The 19,886-nt window shown below is 36.2% G+C and overlaps 4 protein-coding genes across 4 annotated transcripts; 2 read left to right on the plus strand and 2 right to left on the minus strand.

The window, feature by feature from the left end:
• Positions 1–136: 136 nt before the first annotated feature.
• Positions 137–1,577, minus strand: HELRODRAFT_171826 (hypothetical protein; the record flags this gene model as incomplete). The annotated part of the gene is made up of 2 exons (XM_009018491.1): positions 137–312; positions 1,352–1,577. 2 exons carry the CDS (start codon positions 1,575–1,577, stop codon positions 137–139), a joined length of 402 nt encoding a protein of 133 aa, XP_009016739.1.
• Positions 1,578–1,773: 196 nt separating this feature from the next.
• Positions 1,774–3,069, plus strand: HELRODRAFT_191473 (hypothetical protein; the record flags this gene model as incomplete). Its single annotated transcript, XM_009018492.1, has 2 exons — positions 1,774–1,863; positions 2,340–3,069. 2 exons carry the CDS (start codon positions 1,774–1,776, stop codon positions 2,724–2,726), a joined length of 477 nt encoding a protein of 158 aa, XP_009016740.1. The 3' UTR covers positions 2,727–3,069.
• Positions 3,070–7,644: 4,575 nt separating this feature from the next.
• HELRODRAFT_171828 (hypothetical protein) lies at positions 7,645–8,189 on the minus strand (the record flags this gene model as incomplete). Its single annotated transcript, XM_009018493.1, has 2 exons — positions 7,645–7,881; positions 7,971–8,189. 2 exons carry the CDS (start codon positions 8,187–8,189, stop codon positions 7,645–7,647), a joined length of 456 nt encoding a protein of 151 aa, XP_009016741.1.
• A 668-nt stretch (positions 8,190–8,857) lies between these two features.
• On the plus strand, positions 8,858–15,244 carry HELRODRAFT_171829 (hypothetical protein; the record flags this gene model as incomplete). Its single annotated transcript, XM_009018494.1, has 4 exons — positions 8,858–8,955; positions 9,742–9,920; positions 13,481–13,589; positions 14,983–15,244. The coding sequence occupies 4 exons, from the start codon at positions 8,858–8,860 to the stop codon at positions 15,242–15,244; spliced, it is 648 nt and encodes a 215-aa protein (XP_009016742.1).
• Between the last annotated feature and the right edge of the window lie 4,642 nt (positions 15,245–19,886).

Consider the following 19,886-nt stretch of genomic DNA (forward strand, 5'->3'; position numbering starts at 1 on the left):
ACGTCTAATAAGCAGCGTAAAATCTGAACTACGAGTTTATGCTCCAATCATATCACCAAAAATACATCTAGCAATGGTTTAGAAATGTAAATAGCATCAACGGCATCAGAAGGTAGTTGGTTGCAGCAGTCATTCTCTACTCTTCTCTACTACAGTCATTCTCAAACTTCCGGTTTAAAACTTGTTCCTGGCAGTCTTCGTGGCATGTCTCCGGGATGTGCCCTCGTCCCATGCCTGGAGGAAAGAGCGACGACGACGGACCAGCATCGACAGAAAATCTCCGTGGAAGTCTCTCTCGGGCAGTTTGAACATCTGTTCACATTTATTAAATTTTAATCATGAATAATTGAATAGTCCTAATTTTTTTATTTCTCAATATTTGGAGAAATTTGATGTCTCTTGAATTGGTAGGGCCTGAGTTTACTTCAGGTCAACAAAATGAGAGCTGCGTGATAACTTTTGAAAACTTCCTAAAGATGAGCAAATTAATAACTAACTTTTTTTTAATAACTAACTTTTTTTTAATAATACACTTTCAAGCTTAAACTGCGCTCTTGTCACAAAATCATCATCAACATGATCACCGTATCATCATCATCGTCATCGTCAGCATCATAGTTCATATTCATCATATTTTTCATTGGTATAATGTGTGTATATTAACTTAAACAAATAAGCCAGTACAAATAATTAAGCACCGAAGTAGCGGTAGAGCAGAAGTAACACCGAAGTACAATTGAAGTGCAAATGTTTGCCGACTGCAATTCAACTGTTTACGTACGAGTGCAGTTTTCAGGACGAAATGCTCTGTCCCTTCATATTGCTTCTATTTTCTGTTTTTAGATCATTTGGCAACATGGAAAATTTGAGCGTTTGGTGCAGAAATAATTATAACAATTAATATTTAAGGTTCGCCCGATCTAATGCGTGCACTAAAGAGCGTAGAACTCACAAACAACGTTAGCGATTCTTCATTAGTTTAAAATAAAAACGGAGGAACAAAATGACAAAAAAATGTGTCGAAGCAGTTTGAACGTTTTTGTTTGTAAAAAAATTCAATTTTGCTCAGTCCGATGTCAACCGATGAGAGGCACTGCACAAACTCTGCCATACGATACGATTCATCGATTGACTCTGCGTGTTACTGCGTCTTGCGCTGAAATATTTTAACAAATATATTCAAGCGCGTCTGTTTAACAGTCTGCTTTTGCAAAAAATTGAGTTCACTCAAGTTGCTTAAATTGCCTGATGTTCTTCAATGAATTTGCAACGATTAATAATTTTTATGAAATTGCCATCAATATCTTCCCAGTTGTTAAGAGAGTGTGCCAGTGTTGAAAATGATTCGAACTTGGGTAGTTAGTTGGAGAATGTAGAAATAGTTGCTGTGCTGATGGTTGTCTCGATGGACAGGTGAGGTTGGTGAGGGGCAGGTGAGGTTGGTGAGGAGCAGGTGAGGTCGGTGAGGGGCAGGTGAGGTTGGTGAGGGGCAGGTGCGGTTGGTAAGGGGCTGGTGAGTTTAGCGAGGGGCTAGTGAGGTTGGTTAGGGGCAGGTGAGGTTCTTTTGACGATTTCATGCCATCGTGTTCGGCGTGTGCTTGCTGACATCGTCTGCGATGTTTTCTTCGTTCAGTTTTTAAATTCATTTACGTGAGATGGACATTAAATATTTGCTAACCATGCCGGGGAGCATGTTTTCTAGAAAAAATAGTTTTTAGCATGTTTTGTCAATTATTATTCCACTTTCACGCGTAAGTTGTTAAAGGGATTATGATGTACGAATGCGAGATCATCAAACGACCTTGCAACAATCTGGCAACATTTGGCAAACGATGCTTTTGCTTGCGTTCAAACATTTTATCGGTGAGAAAAACATTAAGAATGATCACAGTTTTAAACCAATTAGTTTTATTTTTTTAAACATAAATCAATAAATTCACGTTGAAAAGTCAACAACAAACAGCTACAAATCAAATAAGGCACCCACGAAAACTGAAAAAGCACGGCAATAAAATTTAAATTTGATTTAAGATGGGGCGAGGGACATGATTTACATAAGGACAGCAAGCAGTGCTCTTGGTATGTTGCCATAAAAGTAATTTATTCTGCAAGAAGGAACGTGTGTGTTGGTGCACCTTTCGCACAAACATTCAGGGTAGTGTAGAAGTTAACGAAACAATCAAAATTAACCTTTGAAATGATTCGTAACTGAAAGGGACTAAATCGATGAAAATTTGTAATTAAAAATAATTTGAATAAATTTAATAATTAAATTGTAATAAAAAAATGTTCGAAATTAATTTGTTATAAAAATTACTACAAAACTAAATTGATGACAGAACGACCTGAAGTGGCTCATGTGCTCGTGCATTCCTTGCCAGTCGAAACCAGCCAGCAGCAGTTCGCGGATGATGGAGAACCATACCTCCTACAAGCTCCACCACCCAAGCCTCCTCGTCCAAGATGAAACCAACACGCCTACTGACATCTACCGAATGAGCGCCAAATTATCGAAAAAAATGAAAAATTTAAGGCTGAAAAATGCGACTCAAGGTGAAGACGTTATTCATCGATTGGACGGGGAAAACTGGAATGGAGATGGCGATGCAAACAACATTCCACTGAATGATGGCGACGACCAAGCGAAAAAACTTGCTGGAAACTTAATTCCAGATGATCTAAACTGCTGCTCCGATGCTCTGCCAAATAAAATGAATTCAATTTGAACGTTCAGATGTAATAATTCGGGAAGAGGTGAGAGAGGATGAGGTTGCAGATCTTCCTCCTTGAAACTTTTTGAAACTGTAAAGTAACATCTCAAATGGACCAAATTTTCAATAATCAACTTGAGTGTATGGCATGAATTAATTACTGAACTGTGAAAATGAAAATCCCATGTAAAAATTTGCTATTGAGTTATAAAATAATCTAAAACAATCTCTAGAAAAATTGAGCCACAATATATTCTTTTATTTTACACACGCAATTTTTGAAAATCCGAAAGTTAAATGGGATAAATCTATTGTCTATAGATATTTTTTATGAAAAATTGAACAATTATGTGGACTGAGTGTTTTTTACATAACTGATTAGATCATTTATAAAACAACAACTTGATCTTAAAGTAAAATTGCAACAATAACGTTTAGCGTTAATCGTTGAAGTTTTACTGCGCATTTGAACCCGGTCCTTTTGACTCCGCTCGTGTTAAAATTAAAAAATTAGAAATTACCTAACGATTATTTGTTCATATTACTAATAAGTTTTAAGCCATAAAATGTTTAATTAATTGATAAAGCAGTGACCGCATGTGGTCCTTATCACAAGGTTTCACTCGAATGCCTCGAATGTCTGCGGTAACTTTTGAAATTGTGGCGAAAAAAGACTTGAAGGCAAACGCGTTATTTTCAATGATATGCAAAATTTTTTGCAACAAAATTTTTTAAAAGTTTCATCGGAAGATTTCCACAAGTTCATTTCACAATTTAAACATCAACAATCGAAGGTGAACAGAACAGCATTGCTTCTTATGCTTAACCACTTGTTAAAACCTTACAACAATATGTGTGTGATTAGTATAACAAAATTTTGAAATAACTTTCATTTTTCTAAACAATTTTTTGAAGGTTGAAAATTAATATCAATCACTAACATCTATTTGTTTATTTTTGCTTTCTTAGTGTTTAAAATGAAGAGAATCAAAAAAATTTAAATTCTCGAATGGACGCGCCGAAGAGAAAAATGATTGAATGTTTTGTGGTTGGTCCCAATTTGCAACATTTCGTCACACTATTTCTTTCTGCGTTAAAAAATTAGATCTAATATTTATAAAATTATCTTTAAAATATTTGCATTTATTTGTTTCTAAGCATAATTTGAACGGTTTTCACGTACTCTGATTTTCACGGATTATGAGCATGACAAAATAAAATAATAAGCCAAATGCCGATCTGTTTTGAGGACATTATTTAAGTCTTGCAAGAGCCTGCAAAGGCCATTGTCCGCATCGTACCTCTTTATGTATTTTTACTTTATACATATTTTTAACGGACAGAAAACTTTGGAAAAATATTTTTTGCAAAAAGTTGTTGGAAATGGAAAAACTGTACAAAATTGAGAACAAATAACAAATCTATGAACACAAAAGTCAAAAATTTTGACAAGAACGCATGTCTTTTTGAGGATCTTGCGCAACCCCTGTCAAATTGTCATTCCACGCCCACCGAGTTTTGATCTCCGGGTTGGAAAACTCTGTCATGCAGTCTCTGCTTTATAGTATAATTTATTCTGAAAAATTGTCAGTTAAATAATTTTTGAAGAAACTTCAGCACGTACATATATACAATAAATAAGTAATGTATAAAAATATCTCAACTCTAAAAGCATTAAACTCGCATTCAACATGCATTTATGTATCGAGTAAAAGAAACCTGTCACAATTAAAAAGTAAAAGATCTGCTCAATATGGAATCAAAATAATTTAATTATGTAAGTAACTAGTTTATATAATATTTATTTATTAACTTCACAGAACATCTTTAAATTTTTGTCAATCGCCAGGTATAACGGCAACAAAGTTTTTAGCTTGAGTTAAAAAAGATAAAACTTCGTCTTGACAAAAGAAATGAAACCTTTGAATATAATTAGTGGAAACAAATTTTGCAAAAAAATGCGAAAGATTCGACTGACGATCTGAGCATTCGTAATTTTGCGACTTTCCTTAAAAGAAAGCCTCGTCGTTTCGGATCTCTCATCAGCAGATGTTTCTTTTCAGTTCAGAACCACGAACCGGCCATTATTAGATCAATTAAATACATTTTTTATTGTTTATTAAAAATGAATTCAAGTTTGGATCCTTCCGATCAAAGTCGATATTCCTGCACCTGTCTGCATTGGTTGAAGCTACTTCTCTCGCGTTTGGGCCGATGGACAGTCGGAAGATGAACGTTTAATTCACTTCAAAAATAATTTATTCAGTAAAATGTCACCTAACGATGACGCACAATCGTAAAAACTTCAAAAAAACTACACGAACGAGTTATGCGAAATATCGCATTCGTCATATTTAACGAGGAATGTGACAAATGTTTGTCAAAAAAATTTACATCATCATCGTGTACCTTTGCGCGTGTGTTTGTGTGTGTGTTTCTGTGTGGTGTTTGTGTGGGGTGTGCATGTGTATGTGTGTGTGGGTATGTCTGTGTGTGGTGTGTGTGTGCGTGTGTTTGCAACCCTCCCAAAAACAACTAAACAATGACTGATCGAAAACTTAATTGTCCAAGCAAGCCGCCCTCTAATGATCTGACAAAGAGTACATTGTATTAATTGTGAGTTATAATATCATATTAATGATGCCGTCAGTTGCTAATGTGCTGGTCGGCGGCAAGCCTAACAATGCAGATGACAGACTGCCTGCATTATTTATTTCGGTTTTGAAACAATGCATTGATCAATTGCTACCCTCCTTGCAGTTTCAACGAAATTGCATTATTTAATATCTAGGCTCACTAAGCATTTGTACGGACAACAGGAACTCATTGTATGTTAGAAAATAAATATTTAACGAATGATAAAAATTAATTGTTATTTAAAAGTTGACACAAAGGCAGGTGAACTTACGTGAATGAACTTCGGGAATTAAATTATGTTTGTCAGAAACAGCTATCACCATCATCACTGTTGAACAATTCAAAAACTAACAAATAAACAAACATCTGCTGAAATACATAAAATATATTATTATTATTATTATATTTGAAAACAATTAAATTCCAGTACATCAATAACCAAATTTAGGCAAAAAAGCAATTACATCAACATAGTGACACTGACACTACATGCATGAACGCAGCAACACGGGGCAAAGACATCAAATAAAAAACTACATCCTACGCTGAAATCCCCGTAACATACAACAACATCAGCATGGTTACATCTCAACACAACAACATCAACATAGTTACATCTTAACACAACAACATCTCAACACAACAACATCTCAACACAACAGCAGCTACATAGTTACATCTCAACACAACAACATCAACATAGTTACATCTCAACACAACAGCATCTCAACACAACAGCAGCTACATAGTTACATCTCAACACAACAACATCTCAACACAACAACATCAACATAGTTACACCATCGAAAACATAAACAAACACATCATAGTTACATCAACACAAAACGACGTTAATAGACAATCACATCAACGACATCATCACAAGCGACCCTTACATCAACTGAACCGAACCAACGGAACGAAAACAAATTAATAAGAAAGAACGAAGAAAGACGAATAGAGTGAGATGAAGATCTAGAAGGCAGTAGCAGATCAAATGGCAACTACATCATCCATCTGTCAGCAAGTGATCGTTCGGCTCATTTCAAACTATCAAACTGTCAAAACTGTCGACAAGTTATGGCTTCAAAAGCAATTGTTTTGTTTACTTTTATTTTTTGTTGTTTTTTATTTCCATCCTTCTTCATTCACTCTTTCTTGTTATTTGTTATCTCTTTTAACATCGTTATCTACGTCACTGTACTTATCTGTTTCAAGTTTCTACCATGTAATCTCTTGCATTAGGATCATCATCATATTACTATTACGAAATCTATCATCTTCATTATCATCATCATCACCACCAACATCATCATCATCGTCACTATCATCACCATCACCATTCCAATCATCATCACAACCAACATCAACGTCGTTCTCAAACATAATATATCATTATGAACATTTATTTGTGGTGGATTCAAAAACGACGAAGAAATAAATAATTTTGAGAACCGAGACGAGACGAGACGAGACTGACGTGTATGGAAAAAAACATTGTGGTGATAGGTTTTAAAACGTTGCTTCAGAAACACAAGTATTATTAATGTTGTTGTTTTTTGTTGTTGTTGTTGTTATTGTTGTTGCTGTGATTCGGATGATTGATGGTGCTACACAGCTTAATATATGATGTCAGCAAATACATTATTCAGGCTGAAAAATATCTCATCAGTTTGAGACTGTTGATGGCAAGCTGATGAACAATTTGTTGTGCAGGGTTGCGCGAAACAAACCACAACAACAAAAACAACAACAACACATAACATCAAATTAATGTCAGCATCAATCACAACAACATCAATTATACTAATTAAATCATAAATTTATGAAAACCTTAACATTTCCATTGTAAACAAACATCTTCCCAAATGAAAAATAATAGCAATACAACTGTTTATAACATACTTGCCGCAACGACACCACTACAAAAATTTTAATAGCATCAACAGTTTCAACAACATTCTTGAAAACCATTTGTAGAAAACATTATAACAATATTTTTTCCTATCTTGTTGCGAAGCTAGTGGGTTTTAGATCTAGCTGATCGACAGATGGCAGAAATTCTAGATCTTATTTATTTTTTAATCTTTTTAATTATTACGTCATAAACAGCGGCAAAGTCAGGCAGACCTAGACTGACTAGAGACTAGACTGGAGTGCTTCAAGTGTTTTTAGCTAATGATATCTTTCAGGTTATGTTATATGATATTTTCAAACTACATATATCTATAGACTTTTCTGTATGCCACATTGTATCTAACGATATAACCGTTGATATTTTCAATAACAGTTGCTTTTAATACGATTTCTTTGGCAAACCATTTTTGAAGTTAACTTTCAAAGTACCAACACAGGTACACGGCGTGGATCCAGACATCGCAAGCATGTAAGAAGCAGAGAGGTGTTTTTGTTTTCCAGTCCAGACACTAGAAACGCAGGACCAAATCTTCCAAATAACAGACCCCTTTGTTTCAGGCATGATAGGAGTAGATACACTAAACAGTGACTCGCGAAACAAACGTAGTCGGGATTTCTAACTGGATGGGTAATTCGTATGCAAAAAAACATTAGAAACAGCATTTTTATCAACAGAATTGTATTATCTGTATGGAATGGTCTTACATGGTTGGCAGTGGTATCCTGTTGGATAGCCCTTGAAGCTGGTTGTTGTATCGTTCTTCTACAAGTTCCTGAGATGGTCAGTTGCATCGGACGGTTTGTTGCAAGGTTGTTGCGTACCAGGTTGCTGATTTTAAGAACAATAGGAACCAGAATTAGATCTATTGATATATGCATACACGGACTTGTATTGTCGTATTTGGGTGTTTCGTGTTTGGACATATTGTATGATTTCGGCATTGTTCAGGTCGAGGTCTACACTACACTTTGGCTTTCTGAGGAACGTTAGGAGGTGACATCACGTGGGAATGAGACGTAGATGGATTTTCAGTGATTTCTACAGAGTGCTTGAATGGAGAAAATGTTATTTGGTTGTTGTACGAACAAGTCTATTTTTTTATTTAATGCTGGTTTCTGTATTGACTAACAATTTATTATTGTTCTTATTTTATATTAAAAATATTGTTTTGGCAGAAACATTTGGATTGATTGATTCATAGTTGGTTTGGTCTATTTTTCAATATTTTAAATATTCTGCCCCAACTTTTGAAAAGTATCAAAAATATTAAAAAGTTTAATCGAAAAATTCATTTGATAGCCACATGAAGGAACCTCCATCGATCACAAACTGTTTCATTCCAGTGAATGTTCATTCGACTGGTCCATATTTGTTTCATTCTATTCTTATGCCAGTTATTCACATTTGGACGCAAATATCATACCCTAACTTCACATGCATGCATATATATGTATAAATAGTACCAATATATGTATAAATAGTACTAATATATGTATAAATAGTACCAATATATGTATAAATAGTTACAACGAATGTATATGTGTACGACACATTTAAATGCGTAAATACTGTTCGTTATATTTACATACACATGTACAACGTACAGAACATGCATAGGATGGGATCACACGCCATATATTTCATACACACGTATGCAACATGCAACATGCCTTATTTCAGCGCCTGCATGTACCTACGTACGAGTATTCTTCTATAAGCTCACTTTGTAGAACATCAAGTTTCATTATACCACAGTCTTCTATTGAGAAATATTCTGCCACATTTCTTGTTGATAGTTAATCTGATGGAAATATTTGTTATTGTCCAGTTACAGAAGTTTTATTGCGAGTTTATATCATTAGTTAAATCATTTGATCAATAATTAATTTGTTATTTAGTTAGTTTATTTTATTAACATTAATATATAAATGATATTTAAGCGTGAAAGCTCTCTTCTGTTCAAAATCTGTTCTGACTCTTTAAAATTCAGAGAGGATTACTCTGTATTTAATTTTAAAACATATCAAGCACTTGTAATTGTGGATAGCATTCATTGGTTCATTTATTCATCAGTTTTGAGGATAACATCGCCAGCAACCAGCAAACAACCAGAACAACCGCCACCTTCAGACAAAGTGGAGAAGGTAAATAATGAATGAAGATCACGCAATGAGCAAATCAACCATGCCCACAGCGAACGATGAACTTCACCGCTGAAAATCTTTCTGATTTTGTTTCAATTAATCTCCAACTTGTAAGTATTTGTTATGAAATAAATCGTTTGCTCATAGTTACGTACTTGCTTAGCTGATTACAACGAAATAATGTTACATTGAACAGCAGCGTAGAAGCAACTGACGAACCTCGAATAGACTACTTACATTACATTACAGATTCGTTGAACTCAGCAACTAACACATTTACCCCCAACTTGCATTATAACAAGCAAAAACATCCCCTCAACACGAACGACAGTTTTAAACTGAAAAATAAACACAAGAAAACAACAACACTAACACTGATAACGAACGTTTCAAGAGTAGCTTATGTAGCAAGTGCATCACACCAACAACAAAATGTCAGTATCATCGTCAACATCGGTGACGACAACTTCCTCTCAGTACCTCACTCCAGATTTCTTTCCATCCAACGCTGTTAGTTCATCTTTCATTCACTTGCATCTTCGTTGCACATTTTCACTCCACTCCATGCGTATAATTATAATTCGTGTTTTTGTGTTCGGAATCATGTGCAATTTGTATGAATCATCTAGAACTAGCTAAACGAATTGCATCATTTAACGTATATTTGTATTTGAAAAAAAATTGTGATTTGACGATTCAAAATTAAATTAAAATATGTATTCCAATCACTTAATAACGCAAAGAAACCAGCTGCTTGCATGTTATTTCAGCAAAGCACAACATGTTTTTACAACATGCCATTAACTTACTCAAACTTTATTTAATAAAATTTCATTGAACACCCTATAAGTTTGTTACACACGTTCATGCGGTTATCTCAAATGTTTTGCATGAAGCAAAACCAAGTTTTGAAATATAATGTAAACGAACATAATGTAAACGTTTCATAATTGTTTATAATTAATGACAAAAGCTAACTGAATAAAAGTAAAAGCGATATGAAAATCCTGAAGCAAAATAGCAGGTAACGCTATTGCATGCATGTAAGAGGAATGCCACGGATAACGATCGGTTGTCGTCGGTGTCTTGCCAGCTCATTCTGCTTCTGCTGCTCTTCAGTGCACCAGGAAAGGCTTCATCATGAACATGAGTTAGGCATCAAATCAGTTTCAATCGTGAAATCTAACTGGGTAGGATTTCATCAACACGATCAACTTAAATTTGAAAAAGTTTATAATTTTACTTGATTTTTTGTACGTAGTTTTTATTATTTCAAATTTTTTATTTTTTTTTCTCAAAAAAAAACAAAAAAATTTTGTAAAAAGTGTTCAGCACAACGTCGTGTGTTTTTTTCAGCCAACCCTCAATAAATAATTAATACCATACATATAAGCTGTATAAGCTTGTTCGTGTAAATTTACAATAAATCTAAAGAACAAATAAAATAAGATTAATTAATTAATTAATAAAAATTAGTAAACAGATTTAATCTGCTTATAGAGCATCGTACAAATCAAAAACTTAGTAAACCGTGCAAACTCCAGGACAGACGAACCTTAATGAAAGATTAATGAAGCAAATGCAAATATAATTCAGCACTAAACGTTCCAACCGGGCAGCGAACATCGTCGGGCCATGTTGTTAGTCAAGCGAAGCGTCTCAAAAATGCCAGCAGTTCTTACATCATCTTGGCTGGCTACTCTAAGAGTAATAAGATGTAACATATTTTGAATGACTGTGGGTGGTTGAATGGAAGCGAAAGAGTAGTAGAGATGAGCAGATGCTTTTGTCCTGCTCCGTAACAATCTTCACAGACTTCATTCAACAGACTGATCGTCCTCACAACTTATGTTCCTACACTTTGCAATGTATACATCAGCGTTAACACACGCTAGTAAGTTGAGATGATTATCAGCAAAATGTTAAAGTCTAATAACCAACTGGCGCTGGACTCAAATGCACGAACGATGCTATGCAGGTCAGAGTAATATAAGGAAGATTATTTTAGATACAAATTTTTATTTCAATACGATGATGTTTGTTTATCTATCCATGATTGCGTATCAACTTTTAAAACACATTCTCATGTAGACATGAAACCAGAGATCATCTCAATCGTCATCATCACCGTCATCATCATCGTCATCATCATCACCACCACCATCGTCATCATCATCACCACCACCATCGTCATCATCATCACCACCACCATCGTCATCATCATCACCACCATCATCATCATCTTCTTCATCATCTTCATTCTTATCGAGACACAATCTTTATTGAACTAATTAATTGACTCAATGAATCATTTGGTCCATTAGCAGCCTGATTTATTATCACCATTCTTCCATTTTTAATTGAAATCAATTAGATGAATAAAATTCATATAATTAAATAATTAGATGAATAAAATTTATTGGTATCCTCCTTAATTGGATGGAAAATTGATGCATGCATCATTTGACTGCTTAGCATTTCAAAAATATGGACAAATGAATCTGTAAAAAAGTTTATCCATTTCCGCTACTCATCATCATCATCATCATCACAATCATCATCATCATCACCATTGCAATCATCATCATCAACAAAGTCATCATCATCACCACCATCACCACAGTCATCATTATCACCATCGTTGTCATCATCACCACCTTGTCGGTTTAACAGAGTTCTACATGTGCATGCATGCATACATCCATCCACTCCCACCTCCATCCCTGCAGTTATACACTTGTGAGTCTTGCAGACGTTGTCGTTATTAAAAAACATTAAACGCTTTAAATTATTTTTAAACATTTCATAAAACACACGCAGGCCGAATTCTGACGTTTGTGCTGCTTGCGTACACACACACACACACACACACACAAACAAACAAACATAGAGACACACAGACATACACACACACACATACTCACAAACACACACATACAAACAAGCTAACAGACACACATACTCACAAACACACACACTCACATGCACAAATTTTATATTATTAATTTAATATCTATTTTCAATAAATATTAAACGTTCACTTCTTTAATATTTGTATTATAAGCAAGTGATTCACCAATTAGGATGAGACAATCTGCAATGTTAGCGTGCCTGTATACACACCACACACACCACACTACTACTACTACCACACCACACACACACCACACCACATTACTACTACTATCACACACCACAACACATACTACAACACACACACACCACACACTACTCACTACTACCACACACACCACATTACTTCTACCACCACACACACCACACCACACTACTACTACCACACACATCACAACAACACCACACCACAACTTCACAGCGTCGTCCCATTTAATTACTTGCAGCCATTTATAGGCAATTAATTGGGAATTAAAATATTCAATTAAATTAGCGGTGCAAAAATAAACGCCGAAGGAAGGAGTTAAATGCGGATGTCTGCTTATTTTTAGATCGCCTTTTTCTCAGCTCAGATATGATATGATGGTTTTGAATAAATTAATCACGCCATCAATCAATCAATCAATCAATCATTCATTCATTCATTCATTCAATCAATTATCAATCAATCAATTAATTAATCAATCAATCAATCAATTAATCATTCATTCATTTAATCATTCATTCAATCATTAATTCATACAATTAATCAATTATTCATTCAATCAATCAATCAATTAATCATGCATTCATTCAATCATTCAATCGATCAATTAATCATACATTCATTCAATCATTCAATCAATCATTCAATCAATCAACATATCAATTTATATGGTTTATAATCATTTGTCATTTATAAATATAAAATCTTTCGGTTTTTGATTAATATTTTGTTTCAACTTATTTCCGTCCGCTTATAAATATGAATGATGATGATTTTAACTTGGGATGGACTTTTCAATGAGTGACGTCAGCGCATGCACGAACCGCCCACAAACAAACAGACAAACACCTACATAGCCTTGCAAACAAACGAACTCGCATGACGCAACAACACGAAGGCACAGCCAGAGAAGCACACACACGCACACGTGCACACAAACATGCGTACATAGGCAAACTTGGAGATGCACGACTGAACTGCTTCGCAAACCAACACTCAAGAAACTGGCTTCAGAAACATGTCTCGTCAACACAAAACTGTCGTTTCAGACAGACAGACAAGTAACTACACACACACGCACACGTTAACTCCCCAATACGCAAAGACACACGCATATGCATGTTCACGTAGAAGTATGTTGGCCGATTCATCCCGGCACATTCATTTGCACAATCGCCATTCATCATGGCATATATTTAATTTATAAAGCAATCAATCAGGGAGCTTTGAAAGGTTTATAGATTGGGATGGTTGTCACCTGCCTTTCCACAAAATGACTTGTCATCCAAATGAGATTAATTGATGACCAGTCAATCCGCGCAACCATGCATGCAGTCCATGCATCATTTCATTCATCCATTCGTTCATCCATCCATCCATCCGCCCATCCATCTAAATATCCATCCATCCATCCATTTCTCATTGCCCACATCTTCCGGTTTATTATTTTATTTTTTGTTTAATCTCTTCTTAACACTCACTCATCCACTCATTCATTTATTCATTCATTTATTTATTCATTCATTCATTCATTCATTCATTCATTCACTCATTTATTCATTCACAATTTCTACTCATTTCATTAATTTTTTCTATCACAATTTTCTCTAATAGCTGATGGATGGTTGGTTGAAGATCACGCCACACATTAAGGCAGATGCGAAATAACGTTCAACTGCTAACAAAGTGTTTGCGTGTGCGTGCGTGTATGTGCGTGTGTGTATGTGTCCTTGTGTGTGTGTGTATATATGTGTATGTGTATGTGTGTGTGTATGTGTGCGTGTATGTATGTGCGTGTGTGTATGTGTATGTGTCCTTGTGTGTGTGTGTGTGTGTGTGTGTGTGTGTGTGTGTGTGCGTGTGTGTGCGTCTGTCTTGCCTAACTTGTTAGCTCGTCCTCAGTTTCAGTAGTTCTACGCAGGTGTCGGTCTATAGAGAAGTTATCTCATTGACACGATTAATCGAGTTTACCCGCCTTACACATTTCTACAACATCCCCACCTACCAACCTTGTTTACACACCCACCAACACACCCACCCACAAACACACCCACAAACACCCCCACCCACAAGCACACCCACAAACACACCCACCCACAAAAACACCCACCCACAAACACACCCACCAACACACCCACCAACACACCCACCACCAACACACCCACCAACACACCCCACCACCAACGTACCTACTTGAATGCATCTCCTGCAGACCACCTAATTAGACTGAGTTATTGAGCATATCGAGGCATGCTTGTTCCATATTTGCTTGCCCGCTCGTGAATAATGGTGTTGTTGTTACTGTTGTTGTTGTTGTTGTTGTTATTGTTGTTGTTGTCGTTGGTGTTTTTGTTGTTGTTGTTCTTAGTGTCGTTATTGTTATTATTGTTGTCTTTGCTGTATTGTTGTAATTATTATTATTATTATTGTTGTTGTTGTTGTTACTGCAAATAGAGCGGACAGTGTAATCACAGTGATAGAGCAAGTTGATGAAAGAAGCAAGCAGCATCATTCTTTGGTGGTCGTCAGAGGTCCTGCTTCGAATCATTCCACAGAAGAAACAGCGCACAGAGGCAAAGGTGCCGAAATAGCCCACTGCTGTCTTTTCAAACAAGCATTTTATCTGGGTCTTGTTTGCGTTCGAACCATGCTTCCGTACTTCAAGTCATTTGTCCTTCTTACTCTCAAAAGAGTCATTCCTCCGGTACCGATCTGAAGATGTAGGATGCTGTGTTAATGTTACGCGAGTTTCATCGTCTTGTTGTCCAAGTAAGATGAGGATGTTTATTAACATTACTGGCCGATGTTTCAACTTTCGGTCGTCTAGACGCCTCTGTCGCAACTGTCGCCGCCACTGTTATTTACGACTGGGTTAAGATTCAGGCATGCATGAAAAAAACAAATAAAACATCGCCATAAAACTGTAGTCGCCACACCAGCCACTCGGTCGACACCACCAGGCGTCATCTGCAGCTAACTTCAAAACAACGCAATAAATTATCCTCCGTACGAATGGATGATCACAATTGGTAAACAACGAAAGGATGATTTATTGAGCGGCAAATAAGTGAAGAATAATTAAATGGGATGGTGATGAACAGTTGAAAGAACATTTCAGTTTAGTTTCAACATCACAGCATCCTTAACCGATCTTTCTTTTAGTTAACACTTGCTAGTTTTATGACTCTATTTTAAAATGGTTGTTGTAATTCTTGTCAACTTTCCGCAAAGCAAAACTGATTGCTTAACCTCCCATGCATTTGTCAGTTTTGTTTTTGATTCATTCTCCGTTCTACCGCATTATGTCCTTTCCTTCCTAAACAAGCAAGCACACACACACATAAACAAACAAAAAACACACAAACACTAACAAACACATACACACAAACGAACGAACAAACACACACACATACACTCACAAACACATGCACGCGAAACAAACATGCGCATACATACACAAACACATGCACACACACACAAACAATCACGTACATACAAACAAACACAAACAAATACATATAGTGAGATTGACGAACAAATAAAACGTAGCAACGTAAATGTTCTGTTACTTCTTATTGTCATGTATCATTCATTTCTTCACGAAGGATCTGTCACTGGATCTCATCATCTTCTGTTGCCAGCGATGATGGCCTGTTGTGGTTGTTGTTGTTTGTTGTAGTTGTTTGTTATCTTAAATGTTGTTGTTGTTGTTTGTTGTTGTTGTTTGTCGTCGTTGTTTGTTATCATTGTTGTTTTTGTTGTTGCGGTTATTGTTGTTTGCTATCGTTGTTGTTGTTTGTTGTTGTTTGTTGTTGTTGTTGTCGTTGCTGTTGCTGCTGCTACTGTTGTATATTGAAACACGTTGCATATCTTTGAATTACGATGTCTGCTTGAGTGGCTTGTCTATGAAAATGTCTAAATCAATCAAGAAAATGTCTACAGACCTATCTTCTTCCTCTTTCCCTCTTTATCTTGCGTTTGAAAGGATTGGTGCATGAAATAACACAACGTCGGGTTGGATTGTGGGTTGTTGTTGTCATGGGTTGCTGTTGTCATGTGTTGTTGTTGTCAGCCAGCAACTGTTTGCACAAGTTTAGTGCAAGTCGTAGTTAAATTGAAAAAACATCCTGATGTATTTTATGATGTGTTGTGTAATGTGTTGTTGGTGTGTTGTATGGTGTGCTGAATGATGTGCTGTGTGTGTATTGTATGGTGTGTTGTATGGTGTGTTGTACAGTGTGTTGTTGTACGGTGTGTGTGTTGTGTGTGTGTGATGTTTAATTGAGTTATAATGAATGAAAGATCTTCAATTACTTGATGTCGTCGTGCGTAGAGAGGCGATGGAAGCGTTCCTGTGTGGCTGGCGTTTCTGCAGCGAGTTGGAACTTGAAGTTCACTTCTCAAGCTACATTATTGTCAGTGTCGCTAGTTTTACCACACATCATCAACATCATCATCATCACCTCATCAAATATCATCATCATCATAACCACCTCGCCACAAGCATCATAATCATCACTACAAATATCATAATCATCATCATCACCACCACCTCACCACAAACATCATCATCAACACAACCGCCAAGAGGAGCATGTCGCTGGTGACATGATCGATGGAGCGGATGAGGAATCTTCCTCATTTTCGTGACGCGTTTGTTGGTTTAGAAAGCAGAAGCAATGATGAGTGTTATTTGTGTATGAATTCTATTCGTGTGTTTGGATGTGTCTCTTTTTGTGTGTGTAGATGTGTGTGTGTGAGTGTGTAGATGTGTGTGTGTGTGAGTGTGTAGATGTGTGTGTGGTGTGTATATATGTTTATGCGTAAATAATGTTATGAACAAGATTAGTTCGGATCGAAATATGTTTATATGGATCTGTGATTTGTCCGTGCTGGCTTTCACTGCTGCTGCAACATGTTGAATGGAGTTCTGCAACCACTGCCAACTAGCAACCCCCGCAAGAATACTCACACAGACACACTGAGAGGGGTAGAGAGAATAACTCGCCAGCACACTGAACACGAACGGCCGGCAGCAGACCAATTGGCTGACATTCGACTCTACTGACCAGATGAAGCAATCACCAGCACGCAAGCTACAGCAACATTGATCTCGAACGTGGGATATTAATGATGGCCATCAGTACCTTCGTCATTCTTACTCTTCATTGTGTTTGTTTGTGTGTGTGTGAGTTTGTTTGTGTGTGTGTGAGTGTGTACGTGTGTGTGTATGTCTATGTGTTTGCTTTGAATGTGTGTGTGCGTGTGTATTATGGTTAAACCTTCAAAAGATACAATCGGAAACAACACACACACACACACACACACACACACAACAACAACAACAATTTCAAGCTGCATAGCAACTCTTCATTTCAGTCCTAATGAAAATATTTCCATTGAAGCATCAACAACAACTAAATGGAAGTTGTCTTGTTGAATTAAGTACAGTAGCAATGGCATTTCGTGCCAAACAATGACAACAGCATGTTACACACCAAACAACAACAACAACAACAACAACATTGAACAGAAATTAGCAGCATTAAAATCGAGGCTCGGCAAACATGCAGCTGGATGCTGGCTTGCATCATTCTAAATCATTTTATTAACACATTAAGATGAGCCGGCGCTGACAAGCACACACATGCACACACGTGTACATGTACATATATAAATAAATACTCACGCATACATACATACTTTCATACATACATACATACATACATACATACATACATACATACATGCATGCATACATACACTACACATACAAACATTCATATATAAATACACACACCTGAATAATACATACATACTCAGATACCTGCACTCATATATTCTTACATACAAACACACACACACACACACAACTTTTACATACATACACCTACACATACATACATACATACATATTTGACACGTACAGACAGACAGACAAACAGACAGACAGACATACACAACAACTCGGAGCTCATCGTTAATTATCGTACAACATAAATCTTCCGCTACGTATTTGTCGAGTATTAAAAATTTATTAGATACCGGTGTTTCGTAATGAATGGATGGGTGAATGAATGAATGAATAAGTGAGTGAATGAATGAATGAATGAATGAATGAATGAATGAATGAATGAATGAATGAATGAATGAATGAATGAATGAATGAATGAATGAATGAATGAATGAATGAATGAATGAATGAATGAATGAATGAATGAATGAATGAATGAATGAATGAATGAATGAATGAATGAATGAATGAATAAACGAATGAATGAATAAACGAATGAATGAATAAACGAATGAATGAATAAACGAATGAATGAATAAACGAATGAATGAATAAACGAATGAACGAACGAATGAATGAATAAACAATCGTCCAAATGTCGAAACGATAAAACATTTTGAAAAAACACAAAACTACATTCATACACAACTACACTGGGAGCGCTGTTATGATTTATTTGAAGTGCTCGAAGCTGTTGATCGCTCGCCAAACAATTCACTCACTAAATTCCTCCCATAAACCTTTCACCATGAATAAATAAAAAACTCAGATTCAACCGTACGATCATTAAAGTTAAACACACAAACACACACACACACACACACACACGCTCACACACATGCATGCTTACACACGTACACACACATACACTTCTGACCCATGGGATGATAGTTCTTTATTGTTTTTCAATCAATTATTTTTTTATTTGTTTGCAGTTTTGTTTGACCGTTCACACCCCACCATCTCATCATTCCATCATCATCCCATCCCACCATCCCACTATCTATCATTCCACTATCCCACCATCTATCATTTCACCACCCCAAGTCACACAATTAAAAACAACAACAACAACATCAACAACAACAACAGCATCAACAACATAATCGACAACAACATAAACAACTCAAGAACCATTTCTATCTAGCGTGCAAACAATCACACACTACACCATCGCTGACGATAACATCTTCAACAACAACAACATCTTCAACAACAACAACATCTTCAACAACAACAACATCTAGATCATCTTGTTGATTTGAAACAAGACGTTATAACAATTGTTAAAGTGATGAAATTTATTAAGTGGTGATTTTGAAGCAGAAAGAATGATGAGGATCCCGATGATGATGATAGTGAGTGAGTTAGTGAGCGAGCGAGCAAGTGAGTGAGTGAGTGAGCGAGCGAGCGAGTGAGTAAGTGAGTGAGTGAGTGAGTGAGTGAGTGAGTGAGTGAGTGAGTGAGTGAGTGAGTGAGTGAGTGAGTGAGTGAGTGAGTGAGTGAGTGAGTGAGTGAGTGAGTGAGTGAGTGAGTGAGTGAGTGAGTGAGTGAGTGAGTGAGT

The sequence above is a fragment of the Helobdella robusta genome, assembly GCF_000326865.2.
Source record: "Helobdella robusta unplaced genomic scaffold HELROscaffold_21, whole genome shotgun sequence".
Lineage (NCBI taxonomy): Eukaryota > Metazoa > Annelida > Clitellata > Rhynchobdellida > Glossiphoniidae > Helobdella > Helobdella robusta.